We start from the raw sequence: 21123 nt of genomic DNA, 5'->3' as shown, positions 1-21123 counted from the left end.
TTCAACACAATGTTCGAGCTCTACGCAGACTTGGTTGGTTGGTTGCTACTGCTGTTAGAGTTGGAAGCCCTCCTCAGAATGTTGATTCTAGGAGGCTTGCTACTTGCGGTGGTCTCGCTTGACCTCTGCTTTAAGTCTTCCAACTCACTGGGCATATACATGATAGTGTGAGTCAAGCTCTTAAGCTTAACATCTTCCTTTTCCTTTTCCTTTCTTATGGAGGTCTGAGACCTTTTTCCTGTGTCTTTGGATTCCTTTGATGGTTCATTGTCAACTGAGTCCTATCGCACAAAAGTCCTTTTCAATTGCAATTGCTTCTTCATAATTTTCTTCTAAAGTTTCTTTTACAGTTCTTTTCACGAACTGCGCGATGCTTATTGGTAAGGCAGATGTTTAATAATCAATAGTGATGGAGTCACGAGGTTTCGTATTTGCAGGGAATTTATTCAATATGTGGTTAAACCTCTGATTGAAATCTTTCACTTTCTCTTTGTGCTCCATCTTAATATTTCCCAACTCTCTTAACAACATGGCAGGGGTTTTGTCATCAACAAACTTTTCAAGAAAAATATTTTTAAACCCCTTCCAATTTTGGATAGAGTTCGGAGGAAGACTGTGGTACCATATAGCTACTCTGCCATCTAAGGTACAATGGAAAAGTCTACATGAAACATCATCATAATGTACCTCAAGCATTTGTAGATGCAAGTAAAAGTTTGTCAGGGTCATACTTTGTTAACAACTTTTCCGGGTGCCTCAACATCTTGTGTATAACACTCGAAAGTGCAAGTGGGCCCTGAGAAATCCAATCCAGATCTTGGTACACCATATATTCGTCTCTTTTTTCCTCCTCTTTGTCAGAATTTTATGGATCTTCTTCCTGTTCTCCGTAATCTGTTGGATCTCCTTCCTCTTCTTCTTCACCACCTAACCCACGAAAAGTATCGTATGAGAGTACAACATTGTTTGTGTCACCTCCATTAAAAGATGGAGGTTGCTTTGGTTTCTCTGCGCTTTCTACAATGTCTTCTAGCTCTTCAAGGGTGGCGAGAACCAGATCTTCGACTGTCGAAACCACTATCATGGTAGGAGTGGTTACATTCTTCTTTGGAAAATAAGGCAGATTATGTACTTCAGGAATCAATCCAATAAACTTTGCAAACTTACTGGTTATAGGCCGGATGGTCTGAATGTGCTCATAAGAGATTTCAAAGGTTTGTTCAAGACTGGGCGAGGAAGATCTGCTAACTTTAGGAATATGAGCAGGGGAGGTGCTGGGAATAATGTTGCCTTGATCAGAAGATATATGGTGAGGGTGGGTGAGGTTATCATACATACAAATTTGGCTTCCCTCCTTCTAGCACTATAAATTTTGACGATGCTGGACCCACCAACATTCAAGGGGTCTCCCTGATATGTGGTCCTAATTAGACCTCATACTATTTGGGATAAGATCCCCATCCATAATATGGCATGGTTTCCAATTTCTTAAGTATTTTCCTTGGCTCTAACTATCAGCAAGAGAGAGGAGCGCAAATGTGCCTTCGAAAAGAAAGTAAGTGTTCCTAGTGAGTGTTCGGTTGTAGGTGTGTCAAGTTTCTTCTACTGTGGAGGGAAGGAAAAAATGAGCCTCTACGAGAGAGGTAATAGTACCACCCTAGAAAAGACACACATGAACAGAAGGGATCTGTCTAACATTTAGCGGAATAGTCCACAAATATGTGACGGTCATTGCAACAAATACAACGCATTATCAATATGATAAGAACTAAAATAACCAAAATAGTTCAACTACTTTAGTACAGGTGAAAGCAAACATGAATCATAAACATTCACATAATAGTCTTACAAATATTCATAATACATGCATGAAGAATGTGTTGGCCATTAGGCTTAATATATTAAGTAAAAGTCCCAAGGCACATGTATACATTGAACACCACTAGCTCCAATAGTGGAGCGTTGGAGCCACCACTTGCTCCTCAAAGAACTAGCTTGTCTCTCTAATGCCTTGCGGGAGGAGCCAAGGTGAAAAGTCCTTTGCTCATACAATGAGGGTGTATATATAACCAATGGGGTGATTCTTCACCTCCCTTGTGACTCTTTGACTACCCTCATGACTATTTGACTTCCTATGAATTTTCAACTTTACATGACTCTTCATATTCTATACATGTCCTTTGGACTTCCACTTTACAATACATTTTCGAATAAGAAATTACATAATCCACAAGAATGATGTGGCATATGACGACTCATGACATGACATGACACTGCTGACATGGACTTCTTGATGACATGGCAATGTCAATCCATTCTTGCTACTCCTTGCTATGTGTCTTCTTGGGAATGCTCTTCTATCCACCTCCATATGGCTTAGAGGTAAGGAGTCTTCAATGATATCAAGTTTTGAGCTACGGTCACAAACTGGTGTCCCTTTTATTTCTTTTGATTGATCAACTTGGATAATCAACTAAAAATATGCCTTCCAACATGTTTCCATTCTCCATATCCTTCTTCATCGTCCTATCATGGTATGATAGAGTACCTATATCAACAATTCACTCATGACAAGATGACATCAATCCGATAAACCCCTAGTTTAAGATGTTGCATGTTGATCCACTAAATGAGTGGGAAATGGGTGGAAGGTTGAGGGAGAGGCTCATTTATTGTGCAATTACACAACTCAAGTAGTTAGGGGTGAATCTTGAGCCTTGAGATAGCGCAATGTGTAGTTTAGGCTAGACTGAGCAAGTAGATTACACAATTTTGTAGCTCAATGAGATGGGCTGAAGGGTTGAACATTGATTCTGTCTATTGCACAGTTATGGAAGGTAGAGGAGGATGGGTGATTGCGCAATTGTGTAGATTAGGAGGTCAAGGGATGGACTTGAGGTCAGAGACTGCACAATGCACATTTGAGGCTAGGTTGGAGGGATGAATTGCGTAGTTTTGGAGGCCAAGGTCTGGGCTTGAGCTCTGAAACTACGTAATGCACAGTCTTGGGAGGCAAGAAATTTGCATTTCATAGTGTCAAGAGGTAGGGTTGCAGCTAGAGGGTTGATATTGTGGAATGCACAGTTAAGTAGGGCTGTATGATGCTAAGTTACTTGGTTAGAGAGCTTTCAGAATTGACTATGTGTGGGATCGATGAAGATGATGTGAAAAATGATAAGACTCGACCGTGATCACACACTTAGAACACTTGATGAAAAAATAACATATATAATCTTGGACACATGAACAACATACTTCCCTCAGTGTGACAACTTTGTGACGACTCACGACAAGTGCGACACTAAAGATACACTTTGCGACGATCGTGACGACACTTGTGTGACAATGCTTACAACTTTGGAAATGAGTGCAACAAATGTTTACATGGTAATATCAACTCATTTACAAAAAGGTAACCCCTTGAAACCACCAAAACAAGCTCATATACATTGCATAACACTTAACATGCGAAAAGACGACATTTTGCTTTTCTTGCAAAAGGGACCAAAACACTTAGAGAAAACACATACAATGGATTTCAATGTTTGCGATGACAATATGCAAGACCAAGGTAGGCTCCGAAATTTGGTGCAAGCCAAAATTTTGGAGGGTGTTGTAGCAACGACAACAAGTACAAAAATTTGCTTCACATAAAGGACATTTAGTCCAAAATGTTGACTTTAAATGGAACTCATAGTTCATAATTCACTTCTTTATTTTCTCTCTCTCTCTCTCTCTATCTCCCTCTATATATATATATATATATATATATATATATATATATATATTAGTATTTATTTTAAACACACTTTAGTTAAAGAAATTTAACAGTGGTTTTAACTTGGCCTTTTTTACCCTCGGATGGGGTTATGAGACTAAAGAATGGCCCGAGGGGGGTTGTCATCACCCCCCCCCCCAATCCGATAGGCAGGTGGACATGGAAACACACCCGCTATAGATGGCATCAAGCAACAACGGGTCACTCCATCGAGGTATGTACCTTGATCACTTTACCATGTAATATGTGGAGGAGGGAATGTTTTTGTAAAGTGGGTCAACACGAGTGATGGACAATGAAAATTCAATGTTAGAGGCAGGGATAGATCATGTTGCAATACTTGGCAGAGTGTGTAAAATGAGGGAATATTTAAGACGAAGGATAATTTGGCGAGTGAGTGGATCTCCAACGGTGGAGAGATCTAGATTCAATTGTGTGCAGGAAAAAGACTATAATGGCACATGAATGTGATAGGAAGGAGCGGCTAGCAAAGGGTCGAGTGCCACATTAGCAACTGTTCAATTAAATATAACGACATGATAGGAAACAAATTCAAGTGAAGTGGTGAGGAATAAAGGTAGAGGCTCACAAGAGGTTGATCCAAAAATGGAGGCTATCAGAGGCCAGACAAACTCGTTGTTTCTTTAGTTGTCAATTGAATGAGTGTAAGGTTGTCACTAGGCATCACACCTAGGTGTTTTGGGAAGCTATGGAGGATTGGGACTGTGAGCTAAGTCAACCTCAACACTATGTAAAAGGCAAGAGTCTAGGAACAACAATTAGATGAGAGAACAAGGTGATATAATATCCTCTACACTCACTGAGGTGTGGCAAGAGGCAAAGGAATAGAAGGTTGACGGTGGCATCACATGACGACCAATGGGTTAAATGCTGGATAATAGAGGACTTAGGAACAAAGGATAACTGGCGATGAGTACTTCTTGTTGTTCCTCTGAGACACCATTAACACGAGGTTGAGGTCAAGAAGGTTTCAGGTACACAAGGAAATACTGTTGAAGGGTGAGATTGAGGCTATATAGTTGTATGGTACAACTACACACCCGTTCTCACTGTCATCCTTGTCGGAAAAGGTGGAACATAGTATCCATTGGGATAGGGTGCAAACACACAAACATAAGCTCAGACCGAAGACAAATGAAGGGCATGAGTGAAGAGGTTTTCTCAACAATTAGTGGGTTTTCAATGTAGTAAAGATGCCAAGAGAGAGGAGATGCCCAAGAAGGGGCGACTGAAACCACAACACAAAGAAGAAGAGGAAATCTGAGCATGCAAGGTCGAGTTGTCGAAATGTCGATACCACAACCAAAATCCTCTACAACTTCAACATGAGTTGACTCAGCTTGAACAAGAAGAAGAAACATAGAGGACAAAAATCTTAGACACGGAAGTACAAGCAACATGGGAACCATGGACCCCCAACTCAGGCCAAACTCAGTTTAGAACGAGCCAGTACATGCAAGCGGTGAACATTTATTGGATGGTAAAATACCTATTGGGCAGAGTGATCCTGGATGGCCAAGAGGTGAGACATGATATACACCAAACACTAGACCACCTTCATGGTCATATGAGGCAAAATGATGGAAGAGTCAATAAGCTAGATCATATGCTAGCATGTATCAAACAACACTTTTCCATTCCACCAAGAACTCCACGAACTCCTGGGGATCATGGGAGTCCAATGTCGGTATTTAGTTCTAAATTCAACCAAATTCCATAATGTTAGAATGTCTTTCATATTTGCTTCTCTTTTGCTTTCCATAGGTGTTTCTTCCTGAATGGTTAGTAATCATAGGATTAAGTTGCTATGCTCTAGTAGTATTATGTTATGTATGTCTCTTTTAACTAGTCGTCAGGTCCAGTTTTGGATATGTTCCAAAATCCTTAAGGAGATACCAAAGGGAACTCTATAATCCTTGGTGTAAATTTTGATTTGCAATAATAGATTTTACTTTACAAAAAAAGAGCATTGGCATTTATTTTTATTTTTATTTTATTTTTTCACTTTAATAGAAAATAATGTTTTACACATAAAAACTTTTTATTAAATAGTCTTATTTTTAAATCCCTTTAAAAAAAACATTTTTGAAATATATGTAGACTTATAATATACATATGTGCATCTTTACTCGTTAATTCACGTTGACCCTTTATAAAACCTTGATATAACTTGAACTTTTAAATAATTTGAATGTGAGAGGTCGTGACATGTGTGATTGGTCACTAATCCTTGAACCGACAAATTTCCACTCGACTATGCTTGATACATCAAAAATTGACCACTAGAATACAACTAAATATGAGCAACTAATGTGTATAGGGTTGGAATTTCAAATCAGATTCACCCATCAAATATGACAATTTTCACACTTTTCTTGTCCATTTCCTAATACCACGTAAAGATTTTGACGGCTTTGTAAAATTTTGAACTGTATTTGATAAGAAAATCACCCCATCACGGAAAAATTGCCCATCAAATTCCATCCCTGAATATGTACAACGATTGATGCTATAACAATTTATCCATACGGTACAATGACTAGTGTTGTGGAAGTTTATCTATACATTACAATGACAAATTCGACAATTCATGGTTTTGTCCGGATTGACAACAAAATGGTAGTTGTACAATTCCACCAATTATATTATGAATTTGGTACGAATTGTGGTAGGGTGTGTATGATTGGAAATGGACAATAGTATGGCATTAGCGATATGACACTCTTTTTCACATCGAATCAACTTTATTACAGATGAGGGTGTACGACAACGACTTGGTGGCTATATGGGTCAAGTAGAAGCAATAAAATTTAATGACTAGTGTGTGGAAGACTATCCAACGATTATGGTGGTACGCAGATGGTATCACAATGAGACAAATGGAATAAGATTTGTACGATATAATGTTATATATATATATAAAAGGAAAGCTTGCATTTAAAATTTCCATTGCGAAGTTGTAGTTCTTAACCCCTTTATATGTAACAACAAAATGATTTTCTTTATGTTATTCATTTTTTTAATGTTGGAAATGATTGATCTTCACGAAACCTCAATTTACGATAAAGAAACTTCAATGTTGTAGCGATGTTTTTATACTTCAATGGTCATAGGACAATTATGGCGAAGGACAAAAACTCAAAGAAAATGTATAAAATATGAGTAGCCAAGGGTTGGATAAGACAAGGTCTGATAAAAATTTGTGGCTAAGGATCGGATTAGAAAACTAGCTCTGATACCAAATGTGATATCCAAAGTTGGCTCACAGTTAAATAATCCAAAATAATTGGAATATAAAGTAATATATTAAAGATAAAATAAAACTTATTAAATAATGTATGAGAAAATAATATGATTCGGTTATAAATGAGGGCCCCGTAAACTACTAGGCAGGATGCCTTTTCATGAATAGTCATGTCCCAACTAATAGACATGACCTTCATAATTATTAGTTATTAGTTATTAGTTATTAATATATTTATGTTCATAACATAGAGTTTCAAGTAATGATCACATTTAGAGATTCCAAAGATTGTTCAGGGAAGACTCATATTATTAACCTCACAATGGGGGAGTATTTATTAGATAGTCCCATGATTGTGATCCAGATGTTTGGTGTTAATGTTGTATTAGGGGTCCAATAGTTACAATAATGATGAACAATGGATCTTAATTTTCATGATTTTTTCGTGATATTTTCCTCAAAAGACAAGGACAGAGGTCTCTAAAGGAAACCTTGTAAAGTGATAAGTTCTAATAGAATGAAAAATTTGCTAAAAAAGGGATACATTGGTATAATTGCACAATTATGCTTGCTACATGTTCAAACATCTTATCCCTCTCCAATGGATCTCCAAAAAATTATTGGCCCACATTCCAAAGTATTTGAGGAGATGCCTAAAGGTCTTCCAATTACTAGAGATCATGACCATGCTATTCATTTGCAATCAAGAATTGTACTACCTAACATCATACCTTACAAGTAACCATACACTCAAAAGAGTGAGATTAAGCATATGATCCAAGAAATGTTAGATGATAACATCATTTGAACTAGACAAAGTGCTTTCTTTTCACTAGTGGTGATGGTTATGAAAAAGGGATATTCATGGCACAAGTGCCCAAATTATAGAGAAACCAACAAAATGACCATTAAAGATGAGTTTCCTATTCCTGAGATTAATGAACTATAAAATGAATTGCAAGGAGATTTTCTCTTTACCAAGTTGGATCCCCATTCTAGATATAATGAAATTAGAATGAGGCAAGAAGACATCCCCAAAGCAACTTTTAAAATGCCTAAGGGTCATTATGTGGTTTTGGTGATGCCATGTGGCCTTAATAATGCACCTTCAGTGTTTTTTGTTTTTTGTTTTTTTGTAAGTTAGAATTTATATTACAATAGAAAAATATTACATGTGTTTGCTAGTTGTGGCCTCTATTACAAGCTAGGTGGCCAAAGTTTTCATCCAAGCATCCAACTACTAAAAATTTGTGGCACCTACCTGTCTTGTAGGGGATAAAATTTTACAAACTGAGTGGGCGGGGTGGACGGAGTAGGCCGAAGGGGTGGGCAGGGAGGCAGCTGAATCGGCCCTGCCACCCCTAGGTGGGGTGGGCCACATGGGTGAGCAGGGAGGCAGCTGCACGGGTGGTAGGGCTGATTCAGTTGCCTCTCCGCCCATCCCGCGACCCAATCCACCTAGGGGTCGCAGGGCTGATTCCAAGAATCGACCCTGCCACCCCTAGGAGGTTTTTTTTTTTAATATAATTATTTTTTTTAATTGTAATTGTTGTTGTTGTTGTTTTTTTTTTAATTTAAAATTTTAATTGTTTTGTTTATATATATATATATATATATATATAATTTTATTTTTTTTAACTTAGAAAAAAGTTGTTTTTTATTTTTCTTTTCTCTTTAAATTATGTCTTTATTTGAAATTTTTCCCCGTATATATATATGTTTAAATTTTTAATATTTACAATTTAATTTTTATTTTTATTTGATTTTTTTTTGTCATGTTTTTAATATATATATATATATATTTTTTACTTATTACTATTTTAAATTATTTTTTGTGTTTTTTTATTGTTTTTATTTTTGCTTCAATATTTGAATTTTTATTTTCTTTTGTATATATATATATATATATATATATATATTCAATATTTGAATTTTTGTTTTATTTTGTATTATTTTTTTGTGTATTTTTTCAATATTTTAATTTTTGTTTTCTTTTGTATTTTTTTGTGTTATTGGTTTTTTTTATCAATATTTGAATTTTTGTATTATTTTCTTTTATTTTTGTTTTTTGTTTTTTTTTTTACAATATTTAATTTTTCGTTTTCTTTTATATTTTTCATTTTTATTTCTATATATATATATATATGCAAGATTTGTGTCGATGCTTGCCTAGCAACTCGATCCCATTATGTGCAATTTGATAGTTGATTTTAAAATTTTTATTATAATGAATCAAGTCTACCCCACAATGTGTCAATTTCATGGTTGGTCTTTAAGTTTTCATTATAATAAGTTGAGTTCACCTATACTGTGTATAAATTTGATGGTTGATTTTTAAATTTTTGTTGCAATGTATCAAGTTGTTTTAGGCGATTTTAAAATCACTATATATTTAGCATTTAAAAAATAAATTACTCTTGGTATAATAGCTCTTTCATTCAGGTATTCATTTTTAAAGTTTTTTTAGTCATAAATTTTTTCCATAATGTCATGCTTAAAATATTTTTGAAAACTTAAGATTTTTTTGTAGTCATAATCTTTGGTTTTAATCGCATGGTTGAAAAATTGTCAAGATTTTAATGTTTTTCTAAGTCATGATATTCTTATCTTTAATGCTATGGTTGAAAACAATTACAATTTTAGGTTTTTTAGAATAAATATATTCTATCTTTAACAACATGGATGGAAATTGTTAGAATTATTAAGATTTAAGATGTGATATTTTATCTTTAACATCAGGTCCAAGAATGGTTAAAATTTTACAATTTTTCAAAGTCTTGATATTTTATCTTTAATTCCATTGCTAAAAAGTGTCAAAATTGTAACCCAATTTTTGTTGTTGTTGTTGTTCGAGCATCAACACCTACTTTTTTGAGGGTGTTTCTTTCATCCATTTTGCAAAAAAAATATGGTTTTTACTTCCATTTGAAAAAAAATGTTGAAAAATTACCCTTAAAAAACATCGTTTTGGCATACACAATTTTTGCTTTTGGGTTGTTTTTTCATGTTTTTTTTTGAGGTTTTGGGCTAGAGTATCTGTTTTGAGGTAATAATTTTCGTTTAATCGGTAACTCTGTTGAATGTGCATGAAGACTACCATTAGACTAGAGTACCTACTTTGATAATGGCACATGATGGGTGGGTAGAGTGGTGTGTGGCATGACATCATCCCCCTCACCCTTAATGCTCACGTATGACTCCACATGGGCTTGAAAAATATTTATCTTATGGAGTTTGAAATTCTTGTCTCAGAGTAAGTGATAGGGTCTCCCAACTAGAAGAGAAATTATTATGGGCCATAAGCACACCCTTTTTTTCCAGGAGATCAACTAATTGGTTTGTTGCTCAATGGACATGGGAGGGAACAAGTCTTGGGACAATAAAGATGAGAGATTGAAGAGTGTCTAAGTTGGACTCTAGCCTACAAGAGGTTGATACATTAGAGGGTGTTGATCCATTTTGGGTTTTGATGAGCATGGATATGATGAGTTTCAAATCTCCTTCTACAATGACTTGTTTAAGCCCTCTGTTCCAAGTGATTTGTAAACCTTGAATGAGCACCCAAGGTTCAAAAGTATTATTGGAGGTGGTACCTAGATGACCTACATATATATGTAGGATTTTTCCATGCTTATCGCTAACAAAGTTACCAACTTACCGAGAACTGTAACTTCAAAATGAGAATTCAAGCCGAAAAAACCCCTTTTTGCGCAAAAAAAAATGAAAAAACACCCCGAAATGAAAAGTGTTGATGTTGCAACAAAAAAAAAATTGGGTTAAAATTCCAAAAAAAAATTAGCAACGACAATAAAAAAACAAAATTTTTGTGTAATAAACATGAAAATTGTAGAAATTCCTTGTAGATTCAAATTGCAGATTGTAATATACTAAAACAAATGACTTGAATCTACTCTACTCATCGGCAGAAACAAAAATTAATCGATAAAATCACAAAGCAAAAAATGAATATTTTCAATCACACATTAACACAATAATTTTCTGGGGAAATCCACAACTAAAAACCCCTGCTATCTGTATATTGCATTAATTAGAAAATTTGAGAAGAAAATACAATGCTTGTTCAACCCAAACAATCTTTGCACAAGTACACTCTATCTCACTGCTTCAAAAACCAACTCAAGCTAATACTTAACCAAATATGCTGCCTTCCAAGCTCCTATTTCCTTGCGCAATTTCTTATGGAATCAGTCCATATTTAATTGGGAAATTCCTCATCCATAATTGCGCAATCCATCAATAGGCCTTTCTTTGATTACATGCACCACCTATTTAATTTAGATGATTTTACAACTGATAGTACACTATCCCTGAACTCTAATCTCAACTGATTCTTTCTCTGATTTGACATGCATGAGTTAATTATGAGCGAATCTTCAATTCACTGGTTGAGCAGTGCTGGTTACACCCCACTACTGGATCTCCCACTAATTCCTCCATCAATTGGGACTAGTTTAACTGAATTTAACTTAGTTAAATTGAATTAAATAATTACAACTCAATCAGAACTCAACCTGGGCCCCTAAAATTTAGGGATCACTCTACATGACTCTAGATAGACTCCCAACTCAAATTTACTGAGCCAACTAAGTCAACTTAACTTAGTTAACTATTACAAGTTGCTATGAGAATTATAATTAGAATTTAATTCAAGGACAAATTTTGCATTTTTTTCAACACTCCCTCTCAACAAGAAAGGGATTATCTGCTACCCTGATTATGCCTCTGTGAAACTTGAATTTATATCTTGACAATAACTTTGTCAAAATATCTGCATCCTACGCCTATGTAGGAATGTACTCCAGCGACATGATTCTCCTTTGCACACAATCTCGTAGATGGTGATACCAGATGTCAATATGCTTGGACCGATCATGAAAAACTAAATTCTCAGAGAGTTTGATACAACTTTGATTGTCACAGTAAATCATTGTAGGATCTATCTACTGACCAATTAACCCAACAAGGATCTTTCTCGTCCAGATAGCCTCACACGCTGCTTGACTAGCATCCATGTGCTCTACTTTTGCTGAAATGATTGCAACTGATCTCTACTTCCTGTTGTACCAAAAAACTGTTGCTGACCCAATATTGAAGATTCCCCCTGATGTGCTCTTCTTGTCGGAGGGCATCCTTTCCCAATTTGCATATGTGAAGCCTTGAAGCTTCACTCCCTCTCTCCATCTGTACCAAAGACCAAACTGAGTGGTTCCTCTGGGGTATCTCAACACATATCTAGCTGCCTTCCAATAAAGTTTGGTTGGCTTAACCACGGCTTGACTAAGCTGCTTAACTGCAAAACACATGTTCCGTCATGTGTTCACCAAATACATAAGTGAACCCGCAAGCTGACTATAAATAGTAGCCTCCACTACTTCACCTGAAGTGACATCCTCCTTCCTCCAATTACTTGCTAGAGGAGTCTCCATGGGTTTGCTGCTCTCCCTGAGGAACTTCTTAAGTATCTCGTTGGCATAATTTCTTTGAGAGACAAACAATTCCTCATCTCCTTGCCATACTTCCATACCAAGAAAGTAATGCATGAGCCCCAAGTCCTTCATCTCGAACTCTCTTACAAGATCATCTTTGCACGATTTTATAAAATTCTCATCACCTGTCAGAATCAAATCGTTGACATATAATACTATAATCAACAATTTACCTTCAACCACAATATGGTATAGGTTCGCATCTACTTCACTTTTGGTGAAGCCCAACCCGATGTGGAAGAACCCTTGGATCCTATTGATCCTCCACCGCCTGAGCCTTCCTCTTCAAGGAAGAGGCCTTCATGGCTTAGGGGGACACTTGATGATGCTGAAGGTCACACAGCTCCCCGAGGAACCTTTCGTGAAAGTAAGAAGCCGAACAGGTATCAAGGATACCTGACCATCATGAGCACGATCATCCAAAATGAGCCTTCATCATTCACAGATGCCGTCAAGCATCAAGTATGGAAGGATGCTATGACCGAAGAATATGAGTCTATTATGAAGAAGCTCCATAGGTACTTACTGCTTCAGATACTTTATTACCTATTCATTGTTACATGGTACTTGGATAAGATCCTCAGACTTATGCAGAAGCAGCAGGAAACCCTCATTAGGAGGCAGCAATGAATGAGGAGTCAAATTCCCTCATTCAGAACAACACATGGGAGCTAGTTTATCTTCCTCCCAATAGGCAGGTAAAGGTGGGTCTAAAGGGAGGCTTCCAGTGCATACGCTTATGGCTACTTCAACAACACCGTCGGGGGCAGGCAAGAAGTTCGGGTAGACCAGATATTCGAAAAGCTTCTTATTCGCCATTTTCATTTAGAATATCGTTTTGATTCGGTCGGACCAATGGTAACTCATCGCGGGTACTCAAAATGATTTCTTATTACAGAATATTGGTACGAAGTCGCTTGTCCGCATCGGGCAAGGCATTTCATGAAGTTTCTCTATAATGAATTGGCAGGATGGATTCATTGGCTGGGTGGGGCTACTCAGTTTGATAAACCCACCAATCCACATATGATGTGTGAACAGAGAGAGTTGGGTACCATAATCAATAGCTAGGTATGGATAGGGAGGCATCGAATACATGTGGTGAGCTACAACAATAGTTAAAGATCCTAACATAGCTAGGTTAATAGCTAGCTGAGCATGCCACGAGGTAGTTAAGATCTCGTAAAGACCTTTATGGCCCTCCCCCGTAAATGGACCTTTATGAGCTTCTAAAAGGTCCTTGAGATTATGGCCAATGCGCCAATTGGTCTTATACATATGACCGGCTATCAGGAAAAGAACTGCAATAGCCAAATGATGATGCGCAGTATCGGTCAACCACAGACCCCCCGTTACTGGATTTAATCCTCCACGAAAAGTCAAAAAGTCTGAATATTCCGACCAATTCAGGGTTAAAAATGGGGTCAATCCCTTAGCAAAACTGGGATAAAGAACAATGTCTGGGATGTGGTCCCCAGACCCCAGGACAAGACAGTTGTCACTTCAAAACGGCTTTACAAAATAAATCATGCAGCGGATGGAAGTACAGAAAAGTATAAGGCTCGTTTTGTCGCTCGTGGCTTCTCCCAGAAGGAAGGTATAGACTATGACGAGATATTTGCACCTGTTGCCCAATATACCACCATCCGCTCGATCATAGCCCTTGTTGCTTCGCAAGGATGGAACCTACATCAGATGGATGTCAAAACTGCATTCTTACATGGTTCGACCAAAGAGGAGGTCTATGTGGAGCAACTGAAGGATTTGAGATTTATGATCGAGAATCTCATGTGTGCAGGTTGAAGAAGGCCCTCTATGGGCTAAAGCAAGCACCCCGAACATGGTATGAGAGAATCGATAGCTATTTGGTGAAGCTGGGATTCACTAGAAGTGAAGCCGACCCTAACCTTTACTTTAAGGTTATAGATGAAAAGTCTTTCATACTGGTGCTTTATCTTGACGACCTCTTTCTAACAGGTGCAGACCCTTTCATTCACAAATGTAAGAGGGAGCTGGCTTCTGAATTTGAGATGAATGATCTAGGACTCATGCATTATTTCCTAGGACTCGAAGTCTGGCAGAAACCAAGGGAGATTTTCCTATCTCAAGGAAAGTATGTGGTGAAGATACTGGAAAGGTTTGACATGGTGCACTGTAAGCTCGTAACTACCCCGATGGAGCTTAACTTTAAGAAGTTAAGTGGTAGTGCTGCCAGACCTGTTTTACGAAATGCTACCGAGTATCGACAGCTCGTCGGAGCATTAATGTTCTTGGTGAACTCCCGTCTGGATATATGCTTTGCAGTCAACACTTTGAGTCAACATATGGTTGAGCCTCGCCACTCACATTGGATTGGTGCCAAGAATCTGCTGAGATATCTTCATGGCACAATCACTCATGGATTAAGATACACTGTTGGAAATGTGAGACTACTTGGGTATACTGATGTTGATTGGGTAGGCAATGTGGAGGACCGAAAGAGCACCTCCGGGTGTTGTTTCTCTTTGGGATTTGCCTCGATATCCTAGATGAGCAGGAAGCAGAAGTCAGTGGCTTTGAGCACCGCTGAGGCAGAATACATTGCTGCTAGCATGGCCTCCTGTGAGGCAATCTAGTTGCGAAAGCTCTTCAGTGAGCTGTTTGGATTTACATTGGATACCACCGTGATTCTATGTGACAACAAGAGTGGGATCCGATTATCAGAAAATCTCGTATTTCATGATCGCTCCAAGCATATTGAGATCAGGTACCACTATATTCGAGATATGGTGCAGCGAGGAGCGATAAGGCTCCAACATATCGATACAGATGAACAGGTCACCGACATTCTAACAAAGCCCCTGGGAAAGGTCAAATTCCTGAGTTTCCGAGAACGACTTGGTGTCGTTCAGTGACCCTCTGATGAGGGTCAAGTATGATGTGTTGAGCTCTGGGAGCTCCAGGGGGGCGCAAGGTACTTCTTGGAGCGACATATGACCACAGGGTGACTCACCGTCCTCTGTTGGTGCACTTTGTACAGGGTAAAAGGTTCAACCTTCCCTGTGGTGACGACTATGGAACAGGATGATTAGTTCTCTTGTGGGTCAGGATGATTTGTTCTCCATGGCGATTGTGGAACGGGATGATTAGTTCTCCTGCGAGCTAGGATGATTAGTTTTCCGTGGCATCCACTGGACAGGATGATTCGTTCTCCTGTGGACAGGATGATTAGTTCTCTTGTTGAGGCATCCTACCCATGCAGTCTGGGACTCATAGGAAGTATCTCTAATCAATGAGCAGGGAAATGAGGATAGGGACCATAGTAGATCTATCGATGGACGATCGTTGTATCTACCGCACTCCCTATGCTAGGATGACCTACATTGATCTGGGATCAATGATACTGGTCTGGGACTAGTGAGAGTGGTACACACTCTGAGACTGACTTCGGGTCAGTGGAGGATGGTATGATACATCCTCGATCATTTCTTCTTCTTCATAATTTGAGCAAAGCAGAGCAGAACATAGCAGAGCAAAGCAAAGCAGAGTAGAGCAAGTAGGGTCAAGCCATACAGGACAGTGCATTTGATGGATGGACAACAGTGACGGTCTGACAGATCGTAGATGAAGTTCTCCCTAGTTAAGAGGGAGTGTTAAAATTGGCAACTAGGGCCAAACTTCATGTAAGTCACCTTATTTATGGATGCTGATATTTTTCCTAGATTCCTCTCGTCGAGAGGTGTAGGATTGATCTAAAGATCATCTGATTCCGACAAGTATTTATGAAGATATGAATTTCTTTTGATTATGGACAAATTGTCAAGGTCGGCCAGCAACTTATGTAGGCTCAAAAGCCCAACAGTCATGTCTATTCAACCCCAACATTTTGCATATACATACAAGGATCATTCTCTTCATTTGCACACTTCACTTCTCATCACATATCTCTCTCTCTTCTGTGCAGAAAAGAGTCTCTTCTCTCTCCTGCACAGAAAGGCTCTCTCTCTCACACGTGTGGAAAAGAGGATGCAGATTTCTAGGGCTGAAGCTGCAGAAAGGAACTTTGACCAGCGTGGACTCCTCTTTGACTGCGAGTTTGGTGTGGTTGATTCTCCTTGGAAGGCCGCAATTTTTGGCACTGGAATCAAGGTGATCTGACCTCCGGTTTGACAGATATTGACTGCCCTAGTTTAGGGCTGATCTAGGGTTTGCTGCTGCTGATATAAATCAGATTTTTGTACTATTTCTCTCTGCTGAATTATTGAAGATAAAAGAAGATTTGATCAAAGGGTTTCCCCATATTGGGGTTTGTCCCTGGCTAGCCGCCACATCTTGTGTTTCTTGTCTTGGCTTGTTTTCTGTTGATCGTTTAAATGTTCTATCTGCACTTTACTTAATGTACATGTGATTGCTAATAATAAGGAAAACAAGTAAACTGCTCTAAGCATAGAACATACCATAATCTAACATCTCTGGTTTCTTATTTCGTGTCTCTGTTTTTGCCCCAGGGGTCAGCGTCTTGCTCATGGTCTGAGATGAGTATAGGTCGCTTTTTCGCTGGCCATTGATCCTGCCTTTGCCATGTTTTTTTTATGTTTATGTCACTGTTCTTTTAGGGCCATTTGGAGGTTTCAGACCTTGGTGTATACTCTCTATGCTCTGTTTTTTTAGCCTCCTTTTTCTGCATCATGTTTGCAGTGCTCCAGGGGTTAGTTTCGACTGATCCTTTTGAATTTTCTATGTTCGATGGCTTTGGATAAAGATCATGGTTTGATGTATCACTTTTGATTTATGTAACTCCTTTTATTGCATAATGAAAGTAATTTGTTTTTTCTTCTTGAAAAAATGAAAAAATCAAACAAAAATTAGATTACAATTGTTCGGAAACAAACCTTAGAATACAAAACTTAGGTTACAACTGTTCAGAAATTGTTCATGTCGATCATACCTCGAGTTTACTCAGTGCTTGTATTATATTTTTCAAATCTTTAGTTCTACCTTTGTAGGTGAAAGTAACTATGCGTTGCTCAACCACTGCCCATGTTTGATTTCCTTAGTTCTTTTAGTGTGAAGACAGGTATCTTGCAGTGCCTTGAGGCGGCCTTCGAACTCTGCAACCTTTGCCCGGTATTCAGAGCAGAGAAGCTCCTCGAAGACGTCGTGGAAGCTGTGTTGAAAAATGTTAAAATAACGCTGCATGTGGCCGAATATCCAAAGGGCTTGGAAGAAAAACTAGAAGATTTCAAAACCACGGTGTCATTGCAGCGGGAAAGCGGGAAGATAGGAGTTATAGGAATTCTGGGTCTTGGTGGGGTTGGGAAAACCACCCTAGCGAAAGAGTTCTTTAACAGTGAGAGATTGAATTACAAAAGATCTTGTTTTTTATTTGATATAAGAGAAAATTCTTTAACTTCCTTGCAGAGCGACCTTCTGAAGGACTTGAATCAAAAGAATGAGCAAATACGAAGCATTGATGAAGGAAAAGAAAAGCTCAAAAAATATCTCAAATCATCTCATGCTCTCATTATTTTAGATAATGTGGATCGTATTCAGCAGTTGGAAGCATTACTTTTACCAGAGAAGGATGTCCTTCAAACGGGTAGCTTAATTGTAGTGACATCTCGCAATAAAGATGTTCTCACAAGCTCAGACATCCCAATGTCATCCATTTACAGGCTAACATGTCTCAATCCGCAGCACTCCAAAGAGCTCTTTTGCTCGTATGCGTTCGGCCAGTCTCATTCTATTATAGGATTTGACGAAGTGGTTGAAAAGTTTTTGGATGCCTGCCATGGACTGCCGTTATCTCTGAAAGTGCTTGGGGCGCTTCTTCGTGGGAATAAAAATTTGAATCATTGGAAAGCACAGCTGCGCAAAATCTCCAATACACTTCCCGAGGATATCCAAAGCACACTTAAAATTAGCTATGACGGTCTTGATAAAGAAGAGAAACAGATGTTCTTAGACATTGCCTGTTTCTTTACAGGAGAAGACAGAGATACCGTCATAAGAATAGGGGATGAATTCGGTTGGGAAGGATCGCTGTGTCTTTTGAGGCTGGAAAACAGATGTCTGGTGGAGGTGGACAGTAACAACTCTATAAGAATGCACGATCACCTAAGGGATATGGGCAGAGATCTGGCAGAGGAGAAACCTGTATGTGAGCTTCGCCTTTGGCGCCAAACTGACAACCTTCTTCATGCTCATTCCGGCCAAACACCTGTACGTATTTTGAAGCTTTCCACCGACTTTCAAAAATAGCGTTGTGCTTATCAAAAATGGTCTGTTAAGTTTTCAATTCTTAAAACTTTGAAAGAATGGATCTTGTTTCTAACAGCTTCACATGAACAATTCAGGTGCGTGGAATTAACATAGTCCACCAAAACGATTCTCAAAATTTTTTAGAAAACCTTACTGAGTTTTCTGGTAATATGAGCACGTTGCGGCTGCTTAGATCTGAAAGTTATTTTGTTGAACGTGTACTCAGCATTGGGCAGTTACCGCAACTAATATATCTCCGCTGGGAGAAATGTCCAGAATCCTCCTTACCTCCCTCGATTCCAATAAAGAATTTAAGAGTGCTCTATGTAAAGGGAGGGAAATTGAAAAGACTATGGCAATGTGAATCTCAGGTAATCATGTTATTTTTTGCCCGATATGTTTAACATTTTCTTTATCAAATTGTAGAAGTTGCTTGCACTTAAGAACTGTCTTCTTATACCAAATGCCAAACAGGTTGACATTTACAGCGTCCAATACTTTAATAATGTATGTGAACATTGCAGGCACCTTTAAAGTTGAGAGAATTGTATATTGGTGCTCGCCTTACAGAGCTTCCACAGTCCATTGGGAAGCTGAAGGAATTAGAAAAAATTGTCCTGTCTAATAGTTATCTTGAAACTTTGCCAAACGAATTCGGCCATATGTACTCCTTGAATCATGTCGCGTTGAAGTACTGTACAAAAATAAAGTTGCTACCAGATTCAGTTGGGAATTTAGCGCGTCTCCAAATTCTTGACTTGTGCTACTGCAGCATGATACAGACGCTTCCGGAGTCGGTTGGAAACCTGACGGGTCTCCAAAGTATTGACTTGAGCTTGTGTTCATCTTTGGAGAGGCTGCCAAACTCGATTGGGAAGCTGACAGACCTCCAAAGTCTTAACTTGCGCCGGTGCTCCTCGCTGAAGACACTTCCAGACTCGTTTGGGAAGCTGACGAGCCTCCGAAGTCTTAATATGGTTCGTTGCAGCGATCTGTTGAGGCTCCCAGACTCGGTTGGGAACCTTACGGGCCTCCGAAGCCTTGAACTGAGTGGGTGCCGCGATCTGCAGACGCTCCCAGACTCAGTTGGAAATCTAATGGGCCTCCAAAATCTTGGACTGGGCGGCTGCTGCTCTCTGCAGAGGCTCCCAGACTCGGTTGGAAACCTGCGGGTCTCCGAAGCCTTGAGCTGGGAGGTTGCCGCACTCTGCAGACGCTCCCAGACTCGGTTGGGAATCTGACGGGCCTCCGAAGTCTTGTCGTGGGTGAGTTCCACGCTCTAGGGACGCTGCCAGACTCAGTTGGGAAGCTGACAGGTCTCCAAAGTCTTGAGCTGGGAGGGTGCCGTGCTCTGCAAATGCTCCCAGACTCATTTGGGAATCTGACGGGCCTTCGAAGTCTTGTCCTGGGCGAGTGCCGCGCTCTACGGACGCTGCCAGACTCGGTTGGGAAGCTGACTGTTCTCCAAAGTCTTGATCTGGAAGGGTGCCGTGCTCTGCAAATGCTCCCAGACTCAGTTGGGAATCTAAAGGGCTTCCAAATTCTTCAGCTGCGCCGGTGTTCCAATTTACAGGTGCTGCCCAAAGTTGAGCACTTGAGATCTTTGGTGAAGCTTGATGTGTCTGGATGTCCCAAACTACAATGTAGTGTGGGAGTATTCGAGCAGCTGCGCCAACGACTGGGAGAAGGTTTCAGTGAAGAAAACTTGGGAGAAAGCTTCAGTGAAGAAAGCGAGTAGTAAATATAACAGCATTTAATAATCACAATCGTGGTCCAGTGGCCACAGTGTTCACTGCGCGCTGCATACAACCTTCACGCGCGCTGAATACAACCTTCACAGGTTTGTAATCTTAACCAAAATGAACAAGGCGGATAGCTGCGAGGCAGTTAGTCCCTGTCTCTTTAGATAATTAAAATATCTTGCTTAATGTGACAAGATTTATGTGCAATGTAATTTTACTGAACAAATAAGTTCATATTTCTGATTTCTGATTTGTCAAAATTTGAAATCACATGGAAAATTTTAGAGTGACCCGTTTCGAACCTTTATCAAGGTTTATCACCATCCTGTAATAAATCTCCACCATGTCCTATAATGAACCTCGATAGAGATTCGAAACTTATCGACCCTAAAGTTTCTATATGATTTTTCCAAAAATCTTTTCTCCAGAAAATCTTGGCTTAAGTTCATACTTCTCCATTGATCCGTTCTCATTTTTGGTCTAAACATATTATTTGATGAATACAGTGATGGCTGTGCTTCTTTGACGAATGCAGTGATGGATGTGCTTCTACCTCTCAGAGAACCCTCCATACATGCAGTAGTCACAGAT

At 39.0% G+C, this 21123-nt stretch overlaps 1 protein-coding gene across 1 annotated transcript; it reads left to right on the top strand.

Moving 5' to 3' along the window:
- The first annotated feature begins 17466 nt into the window (after positions 1 to 17466).
- Positions 17467 to 20665, top strand: LOC149227739 (disease resistance protein RPV1-like). The gene is made up of 3 exons (XM_089375554.1): positions 17467 to 18751; positions 18886 to 19161; positions 19315 to 20665. Exons 1-3 carry the CDS (start codon positions 17570 to 17572, stop codon positions 20029 to 20031), a joined length of 2175 nt encoding a protein of 724 aa, XP_089231680.1. The 5' UTR covers positions 17467 to 17569; the 3' UTR covers positions 20032 to 20665.
- The last annotated feature ends 458 nt before the right edge of the window (positions 20666 to 21123 follow it).

This window comes from Pinus tabuliformis, chromosome J (genome assembly GCF_031772625.1).
Source record: "Pinus tabuliformis cultivar Carrire ecotype Pingquan chromosome J, CPIR1, whole genome shotgun sequence".
Lineage (NCBI taxonomy): Eukaryota > Viridiplantae > Streptophyta > Pinopsida > Pinales > Pinaceae > Pinus > Pinus tabuliformis.
This window is presented reverse-complemented; position numbering and strand designations above follow the sequence as displayed.

Excerpts from the sequence above, each read along its gene's own strand:
- LOC149227739 (XM_089375554.1), top strand. The coding sequence starts at position 17,570 with ATGTTTGATTTCCTTAGTTCTTTTAGTGTGAAGACAGGTATCTTGCAG. Across the intron at positions 18,752-18,885 it reads CTCATTCCGGCCAAACACCT|GTGCGTGGAATTAACATAGT; the intron begins GTACGTATTTTG and ends TGAACAATTCAG. Across the intron at positions 19,162-19,314 it reads TATGGCAATGTGAATCTCAG|GCACCTTTAAAGTTGAGAGA; the intron begins GTAATCATGTTA and ends TGAACATTGCAG.